Here is a 10,584-nt window from a genome sequence, read left to right on the forward strand (position 1 = left end):
TTAATTACGATCGCATAATGATGGAATTACCTCAAGACCAAATTTGTAGAAAAAGTAGTTGATGAAATATTTGGCGCAGTTGACGATGCCGTCGTCCAAATGTTGCCGTGTGATGTTGTGAAAAATGGTTCTTGTGACTGGAGGCGTGAGGTTGCTTTTCATTCGGTAGAAATCCTGGTGACGGTAAATTGTCACCTCAAACGCCAAGAGCGCCAGCATCAGTAAATTATTCTGTGTGGGGAAAAAAAGGTTAAGGACGTTAAGGACGATTGCAGGTTAAAGCTGAAGTATAGTTTATGCGGAATTACAAAAATACAGCATTTATTCAAAAAAATGTGCAAACCCAAACCTGAGCAGAGAATCTCAATGTTTATATGGTGCCACGTGACAGCCCCATATAGGCTGAGCTATGCAGTCGGTACTGGATACAGAATTGATTAGTTCATCTTTTGAATCTACGGGTTCGAGTCATTCGTTCATCATGTGACAAAAAACTGAAAGACTCAGAAGAATCAGACCCGAAGACTCGAGAGGTGAACTAATTATTTTCTGTGTCCAGTACAGAACCCATAGGATGTTGCGCATGCGCGGTCAACACAAAATGAACGAATCACTCTCTGAGACGACTCAGTAGTCCTGAGTCATATTAAAGATTCGTTCAAAATTAACGAATCGTTCATGACTGACCCACAGGTGATCGATTAACTTCTGATGTGTGTCTTTGAGTGTGTGTACGTACCCTCAGGTTCTCCAGTAATGGAGAGAACTTTCTGAGTCCGATCCAGTTGGCCGGGTCCACGGGGCCGCTGTAGAGAAGAGACTTGGCCATGTCCAACCTCTGCGCCTCGGTGTAGTTATCAGGCTTCGGGAGAGAACCAGACACTGGCTCGTTTACATGCACAACTTCTGTTTCAGTCGGACTGAATTCATTCTGATTGATGAATCTGAATGTTGTGTTTACATGAACGCTAAACATGTGATCGGGTCGATGTGCGCGTTTATATGTCACAAACTTCAAATCGGAATATATATTTTTGACATGCGCACACTGCACGAATATACAGAGTTTTCCACTGTTCATTACGTCATTACGCTATTTCTACGTCATTACGCTATTTCAACTTCATTACGCTATTTCAACTTCATTGCGCTATTTCTACATCATTACATTATTTCAACTTCATTGCGCTATTTCTACGTCATTACGCTATTTCTACGTCATTGCGCTATTTCTACGTCATTGCGCTATTTCTACGTCATTGCGCTATTTCTACGTCATTACGCTATTTCTACGTCATTACGCTATTTCAACTTCATTATGCTATTTCTACATCATTACATTATTTCAACTTCATTGCGCTATTTCTACGTCATTACGCTATTTCTACGTCATTGCGCTATTTCTACGTCATTGCGCTATTTCTACGTCATTGCGCTATTTCTACGTCATTGCGCTATTTCTACGTCATTACGCTATTTCTACGTCATTACGCTATTTCAACTTCATTGCGCTATTTCTACGTCATTACGCTATTTCTACGTCATTACGCTATTTGTACGTCATTACGCTATTTGTACGTCATTACGCTATTTCAACTTCATTGCGCTATTTCTACGTCATTACGCTATTTCTACGTCATTACACTATTTCAACTTCATTGCGCTATTTCTACGTCATTACGCTATTTCTACGTCATTACGCTATTTGTACGTCATTACGCTATTTCAACTTCATTGCGCTATTTGTAGGTCATTACGCTATTTCTACGTCATTGCGCTATTTCTACGTCATTACGCTATTTCTGCGTTATTGCATTATTTCTACGTCATTACGCTATTTCAACTTCATAACGCTATTTCAACTTCATTGCGCTATTTGTACGTCATTACTAGGGGTGTAACGATATTCAAACCGAACCGAAAAACCGCGATATACCACCCACGATACGTATCGCGATACTCTCATGGCGTACCGAGGACGCCCCGCCCCCTGCTGCCCCGGCCCAGCCCCGGCTCAATGGACCTCATGTCTTATGTGTACACAACGAATACAGCGTTATAGCCTAACCACCATTAACACCCTATAATAGCAAGCTCCATATTTTGTTACTTTCGATAATAAGCAAGGTGTAATCTTTCAAATTCTGTCTATTTGATCACGAAATTCAAACAATAAATGCCGTTTTGGCGCTCTTTGATGTGGCGTGACAGATCACTGTACTAGCTCCTCATTTAAAGCGGCAGCGCGGAGCGCGAGTAAACGCGATTCTCTTCCTCAGTTACAGAATAAACATGAATGGACACCTGAAGGTATGTTAAAAGATACAGTATACTTACTGAAAGGCATCATAACTTGTGTAATCAATCGATCAGTGTTTCAGCAGCGGAAATACGCCAATAAAACGTCTTAGTTTGTCACATAGCCTTATATTTACCTCAGGCAAGTCATTCAGTGCCCACAGCTTGTTGGTTCCTAAATTAACTCTTGCACTAAATAAATGCACTATATTCGATATAATATATTTTACTTAACATGTTAATGATTGATATCTTGATTATTTAATGTAGCCTATGTTTTAAATATCTGTCATAAAAACTGTAAATATTTATATTTCAATAACAAATTAGAGTAGAAAACATAAGTTAATAAGAAAACTGCCTTATGTGCAGTTTGCATGTTTTCATACAATGTGTTGAGTGTTGATTATTATATCTAAAAATAAAAAGTATCTGAAATTAGGCTAAAAGTCTAGGCTCTGTTAACCTTTAAGGTTATAGTAATGTGTGGGTTCCCTATATAGTTTACAGCATTAGCATTTTTTTTTTATCCTTGCCATTGTAATTGAATTAATTTAAAGACAAAGACAGAATTTGTTCATTAAACCACTGTAAAAAAAAAGCCCCACCCCACCGAACCGAATCGAACCGAACCGAGATGTCAAAACCGTGGGGCGTACCGAACCGTCAGTTTTGTGTATCGTTACACCCCTAGTCATTACGCTATTTCTACGTCATTACGCTATTTCTACGTCATTGCGCTATTTCTACGTCATTACGTTATTTCTAAGTCATTACGCTATTTCTACGTCATTGCACTATTTCTACGTCATTACGCTATTTCTACATCATTACGCTATTTCTACATCATTACTCTATTTCTACGTCATTACGCTATTTCTACGTCATTACGCTATTTCAACTTCATTATGCTATTTCAACTTCATTGCGCTATTTGTACGTCATTACGCTATTTCTACGTCATTACGCTATTTCAACGTCATTGCGCTATTTGTACGTCATTACGCTATTTCTACATCATTACGCTATTTCTACGTCATTGCGCTATTTCTACGTCATTACGCTATTTCTACGTCATTACGCTATTTCTATGTTATTGCGCTATTTCTACGTCATTACGCTATTTCAACTTCATTACGCTATTTCTACGTCATTATGCTATTTCAACTTCATTGCGCTATTTCTACGTCATTGCACTATTTCTACGTCATTGCGCTATTTCTACGTCATTGCACTATTTCTACGTCATTACGCTATTTCTACATCACTACGCTATTTCAACGTCATTACGCTATTTCAACGTCATTACACTATTTCAACGTCATTACGCTATTTCAACGTCATTACGCTATTTCTACATCATTACGCTATTTCAACGTCATTACACTATTTCTACATCATTACGCTATTTCTACGTCATTACGCTATTTCAACGTCATTACGCTATTTCAACGTCATTACAGTATTTCTACATCATTACGCTATTTCAACGTCATTACGCTATTTCAACGTCATTACACTATTTCTACATCATTACGCTATTTCTACGTCATTACGCTATTTCTACGTCATTACGCTATTTCAACGTCATTACAGTATTTCTACATCATTACGCTATTTCATTGTCATTACGCTATTTCTACATCATTACGCTATTTCTACGTCATTACGCTATTTCAACGTCATTACGCTATTTCTACGTCATTGCGCTATTTCTACATCATTACGCTATTTTTACGTCATTATGCTATTTCTACATCATTACGCTATTTCTACGTCATTACGCTATTTCTACGTCATTACGCTATTTCTACGTCATTACGCTATTTCAACGTCATTGCGCTATTTCTACGTCATTACGCTATTTCAACGTCATTACGCTATTTCTACGTCATTACATTAGTCATTGCGCAATTTTACATCTATTTCTACGTCATTACGCTATTTCAACGTCATTGCGCTATTTCTACGTCATTACGCTATTTCAACGTCATTACGCTATTTCTACGTCATTACGCTATTTCTACGTCATTACGCTATTTCTACGTCATTACACTATTTCTACGTCATTACACTATTTCTACGTCATTGCACATGCGCAGTCCTTTCAGTTTCGGTTTTCAATCTGATCAAGTGTTTACATGTTCTGTCGATTGGATTAAAAAAGGAATAAACCACCCCTTTCAATCCGATGGAAATTTAATTCGGATCGTGCTCAGTCGGATCGGTTAAGGCATTTACATGAAGGCTTTTCAGTCCGATTGATCCGTCAATCCCATTACTAACGGATTATTTGGTTGCATGTAAACGTAGCCAATGAGAATGAGCATTTCCACTTCACGCATGTACTGAGGGGTGCAAGCGTCTCACCATACTGCAGGTTTTTGAGTATGTGGAAGGGTTAATGGAGGTGAGCTGGTACAGCATCTTGCAGACGATGATGACGCAGGTCCACACGGTACACACACTCGACGCCAGCGATCTGAACTGGCTGAACGGCAGAGCGAAGGCCCAGCTCACCAGGAACACGTAGTTAAACAGCGACACCTGAGAACGACACGTTTCTGCTGATGATCAACCCTTTACACACTACAGAATCGCCTCTGACTAATAAAAACATGTATAAATATATGAATGTACATTTTGTCATTTATTTAAAAAAAAAAAAATCATAATAAAAAAAACAAGAAAGAATAGCATTTACAGCCATTTATATGATATCAATAGAAATAGTGAGCTGTAAAGACAGTAAGTGAAAAATCAGAGCGTTTAAGTTTAAGTGCAGTAAGTGAAAATATATCTGTGCTAAACTTATTCTTAGCCCACAACTCACTGGCAAGTGAAATATAACAGGTTATTAGCCAATGGCTAATGATAGACATTATTAAGTCATATATGCAAGTGATTTGCTCGCAATATAGAGAGTTGATGATGCAAAACTTGGCAGATGTTGACAGTTGTTGCAGGTTTTTGGCTGGTCTGACATGGTCTACCAACTGACTTGACCAAGGTGGTGCCTGTACATGTTTTAAAGGGATAGTTCACCCAAAAATTTAAATTCGCCCATGATTTACTCACCCTGAAGTCATCCTAGGTGTATATGACTCTTCTTTCAGACGAATACAATTGGAGTTATATTAAAAAATGTCCTGGCTCTTCCAGCCATACGCATCGACTTGCGCCAAAAGAGTAACACTTGAACCCCCCCCCCCATAAACCCATTGACTCCCATTATACAGCTTGGAAGAGCCAGGACATTTTTTAATATAACTCTGATTGTATTCGTCTGAAAGAAGAGTCATATTCACCTAGGATGACTTGAGGGTGAGTAAATCATGGGCGAATTTTTATTTTTGAGTGAACTATCGCTTTCAGAGCACTTTTTGCACTGCTTTGCGGCATTCACCTCTTTGACTGAGACCCAGATGATGTAGGAGGAGACGATCTTGATGATGTGGAGCTCCAGGATCCACCAGATGAAGAGCTGAAGCTTCTGCACGTACTCGAGGAACTTCAGGAACAACACCGTCAGACGCTCCACCACCAGATGCCACTTATTCCTCAGCTCTTCACAAGAGAAACAAACATGCATTGTTTAAGATTATGCATCGTATTCGACGACCAAAAAAAAAAGTAACAAATCAAGACCACATGAGTTTTAAAAGGTTAGTAAGTTTATTTAAAAATTCAGGATCAGGGCTTGACATTAACACCCGCCAATCACCCAAAAGCGTGTGTATTTCAGCAGTGGCGTGTAACGCAGTCACTCCTACGTCTCTTTGGTGGGTTGAATTTTATATATACAGTAATATATACATTTTTCAATTGTAGTCTTTTAAAAAGGCATCTGAAATAATAAACTAAGTGCAATAGAGTGTTGTCAAAAATATAGATTTTTTGATACATATCGATACTGAAATATCAAAATAGATAAACGATACCAGCTGTTCTTTCTCTCCGACAGCAAGTTACACACAACCCCGCCTCTCCTCACTCACTCGATTAATTTGCTCCGGATGAATATTGTTGTTATTATAGGGCTTGTATTTCAGCATGGGATTGTGCATATTGCGCATAATTTCACTCATTCCCGCAGATTTAGTGCTCACACCCAAAGTACATGCACATAAAGCCATCTCTCAGAGCTAAATTGAGTTCTTTTTCACTGCTTATTGCGCTTGAACAGACACATACATAAAAAATAATGTCAAAATGCCAGTCTCGGCGAGTATTCACGTAAACAAGGTCAGTTATGTTTTAAGTGAACGTAAACAGTTGAGAAATAAAACACACGTGTAACAGTATATTGGATCTGTGCATCAGGTCTTAAAGTGACAGCAGCTTAATATTCCTGCTGCCAAATTATGAGATAGTAATAAAAATAGATATATGGCAGTTTTAAATGCTGAGTGGCTAGAAACTTTGAACAACCACTGGTGAGCAAGAAGTTGTATGATTGACTCTACTCTGAAAACTGAAAATGCATTCCAATTCGCATCCTTATTCACTATTCTAAGCCATTTGATGATTTCAAATAGTGTGTTCCTACCAAAAAATTTCAACAACAAATAGTGCACTTTAAATACCCAGATGATGCACTTCACGTACATGTACAAAAAAAAAAAAACTAAAAACACAGCTTTAAATTTGCAGCAGAAGAAGAGAAGCTGTTAGACTTGACAAAAACAACGACAAAAAGTAACGAAAAAAAAGTTTCGACAAAAACTCATACACTAGAGAAAGTACATAGTGCATAGTATAAGTGCAAAGTGTATAATGAATGCATCATTTGGGACACAACTTGAGTAGTTATTGATAACTAAAACTGTTTTGTATTATTTTCATTAACTAAAATCAAGCTGAAATAAAATGAAATTTAAATATTAGATGAAAACTTCAAACTTAAAAAAGCTGAATAGAAATATATATATAAAAAAACGAAATTAAAAAGCACTCAAATTCAAATTAAAATATGAATAAATACTACAATAGTATAAAAACACTAGTAAAGTAATGCAGGTCTGCACTGTGCTTCACATGTGCAGAAAACATCACATCCACGGGCATGTTAGTGAAGGCGAGGGATGTCTTTCAGCTGTCAGCTGTTTCCAGGACTATCAGGAAAATAATGTCCCTGTACACAGCAACACTCACAGAGCCATCCGTCAACATTACGACACAGGAGCCGAGCTCAGACATCTCAGGGAGCTCCACAAAACAGCCAATAATGGGTAAAATATTTCCAATCTCGAAGCGGTCATAAAACACAGACACCCGTGGATGAATCACAGCGACATGCTTTTGACGTGTTTATGAAATACATAAAGCACGAGTGTTTGAGTAACTACACTTTAAAAAGCCAAAGTTTGACCTGTTGTGGAATGTGTATCTCCATACACAGAAACACAGCTGCTACACACTAAATAATAATAATGCACACAAAAGAAACCGCACAAAAGAATAAAAACATAAATTAGCTCTTTTGACTATAGAGAGAAATGTTTGGAAATCAAATGCTTATTTCCCTTTCTGAAAAACGTTGTAAGTATATAGTCTTTATTCAGTCGAGTTATAAGCAGGAATTTAATACGCCGGTGTGAAAGACAGCACATCAGCTCTTCCTTAGACCCGACTGTAAAAGTGTTTACACATTAAACAAGTCTAGACATATTTATCCCGCTCTGTTTACTCTGTCCTGCCCTGTCAGGCCAATAAAAGCCTCTTCCAGTTGTATTGCTACAGTGAGAGCAAACAATATAAATTCAGATTTTTATAGTGCGTTTCATTCAAGCCAGGATGTAAAGTATTATTTGGTCTTGCAATTTAATTTAATATGTTTAAAGGGCACCATCTGCAAGGATATGCTCTGGTTTCACTGCATTATTTTAAATGAACATGAATATCTATAAAAGGTTTATTTTCTTATTTTAAAGAGCTCTTTCACAAAGTCTTGTTTTTGATCTCTACTATTGGACTCTACATTATTGATTATTCTCCTCTTATCCTCCATTGTTGCGGCTCCTCTCTTCCCAGTCTGTCAGTAACGCTCTGTTTATTTCCTGTCTCTATGAAGCCCCTCCTCCTGAAAAGCACACTGTGCTCTGATTGGTCGGCTGGAGCAGTGTGTTGTGATTGGTCGAGCGCTTCGAGTGTGTTTGGGAAATGTCCCGCCCCTTACTATAACCACCAGTTTAACACACTACTAACTAACTCAACCAGGCCCCGCCCCTTTATTCTGCGCATTAATTATTATAATGAGGAATATTGTGACGTGTTCGTTCCCAGAAGAAACTCAAGACTACAATGGAGGCGTTTCAGGAGTTCAGAAACACTGACACTGATATAGAGAAGAACTGGAGCTTTTTCATGCTCAAACAGCAACACTAAAGACAGATGAACATGGGAAAAAGTAGATTTTTTTTTAAAGTACGGATCTCTAACTGGTCACTAATGCTGTGTAACATGACCTGATGGTAAACTGCACTTCCACGAAGGTCAAACTACCTGATCCCTGGTCTGGCACCGGATCCGGCATCATCTGGCAGGTGTAGCTTTCAGGAATGACGTGCGGCTCAGATCTCTCCTCCTCCTCGTCCATTTGTTTGAGATCATCCTCCTCTTTCTCCAGGTCCACTGTCTCCTCGTCCTCCGCTTGGCTCGCGGTGGAGCCGAGCGTGGGTTTGACCATGGAGATATCCGCCAGACTGCCGTCCAGATGCACCAGCCTGAAAATCAAGGAGCATCATCTGTTTAAGCGTGAATGATGGAACTATGCACTGATTCAATCATGTTTTCCCAATTAAAAACAAAAAAGCCGAGAGAAAAAAGTATTGAACAGTATTTTGTTTTTGCAACGGATCAACAGAAATAAAAGTAAGTAACAAAGACAGGATTCATAAATAATATTGATATTACCATTTTATTTTGATTATGATAATATTTATTATATTATGATTATATTACCGTTAATAATGATAATAAATCATTTTGATGTTATTAGATTATTAAACCCTCCAGAATAATAACAATAAGAAGAAACAATTATTATTATTATATTATAATTTACAATACTATTATACATTTTTACATATAAATAAGTACATAAAGTACATATTGATCATTTTCACAGCATTAAGTGGTAACATTTTATTTTACAGTGTCCTTGTTACATATGTTACATGTACTTACCATAGTAATAACAGTAAATTATGCATAATTACATGCAACTAACCCTCAACCAAACCCTAATCCTACCCTAACCCTATAGTAAGTACATGTAGTTAATTAATATTACTCAGTACTTAAATACATGATTACACTGTAACAATGACACCTTAAAATAAAATGTTACCCATTAAACTAAATCATATAGGCCTTTTGTATTATAATTTTTTTAATTATATTATATACAATGCTAAGTAAAAACATTAGTTACATAAAAAACCTGACATGAAAAAGTGACATATAAAACATAATTAAATAATTAGTGCATGTATTTGTATGACAATTAATTGTAACATTAATTGTGACAGGCCTAATGATGATATCAAAATTGAGTCAAACATGTACATTATCAGAAGATCTGTTTTTCAGCAACTCATTGACCCCTAAAATATGAGGCTAAAGCTTCCAGCGTCACAGGAATGCTTTAAAAGCAACATTGTTAATTTCCTGGAGTCTGAGTCCAGATCTCAGTCCAACTGGGAATGTGTTGCTGGACTTGAAAACGGCTGTCAACTCACAATCTCCAGTCTGAGCTTGAGCAGCTCTGGAAAGAAGAGCGGGAACACAACGGCAGTGGCCAGACGTGCACAAAATGTTACAAAAATTATTTAATATTCCTCATTTGCATAATTAATGCGCATAATAAAGGGGCGGGGCCTGGTTGAGTTAGTTAGTAGTGTGTTAAACTGGCGGTTATGGTAAGGGGAGGGACAATTCCCAAACACGCTTGAAGAGCTCGACCAATCACAACACACTGCTCCAGCCGACCAATCAGAGCACAGTGTGCTTTTCAGAGGGAGGGGCTTCATAGAGACAGGAAGTAAACAGGGGTGTGTTTCCCCAAAGCATCGTTAGCCAACTATTGTCGCAAGTTCTGTCGTTATCAGCAGTTCAACGAGTCGGTGTTTCCCGAAATCAGTTCTAACGAACATTCGCAAACAGCATCGCAGAGTTGTGTGTTTGGAGCGACAGATCTCGACCTGTGGTTAGAAGCAGAGTTACTAATTTGCATGACATGTGGACTCAATAAATCCTGATCTTGAGCAAAATAAGCAAGCTGAC

The 10,584-nt window shown here is 37.9% G+C and overlaps 1 protein-coding gene across 3 annotated transcripts in view; it reads right to left on the bottom strand.

Moving 5' to 3' along the window:
* piezo2a (piezo-type mechanosensitive ion channel component 2a) overlaps positions 1 to 10,584 on the bottom strand; it is a 233,351-nt gene that overhangs the window by 73,806 nt on the left and 148,961 nt on the right. For all 3 annotated transcript variants that reach the window (XM_079863155.1, XM_079863153.1, XM_079863154.1), the window contains 5 exons: positions 8,803 to 9,023; positions 5,705 to 5,865; positions 4,669 to 4,845; positions 740 to 862; positions 31 to 231 (listed from right to left, as the gene is read on the bottom strand). In XM_079863155.1, coding sequence (XP_079719281.1) covers positions 31 to 231; positions 740 to 862; positions 4,669 to 4,845; positions 5,705 to 5,865; positions 8,803 to 9,023 — 883 coding nt within the window. The remainder of the gene's footprint in view (positions 1 to 30; positions 232 to 739; positions 863 to 4,668; positions 4,846 to 5,704; positions 5,866 to 8,802; positions 9,024 to 10,584) is intronic.

This window comes from Squalius cephalus (assembly GCF_949319135.1).
Source record: "Squalius cephalus genome assembly, chromosome: 25".
In the NCBI taxonomy this organism is placed as follows: Eukaryota; Metazoa; Chordata; class Actinopteri; order Cypriniformes; family Leuciscidae; genus Squalius; species Squalius cephalus.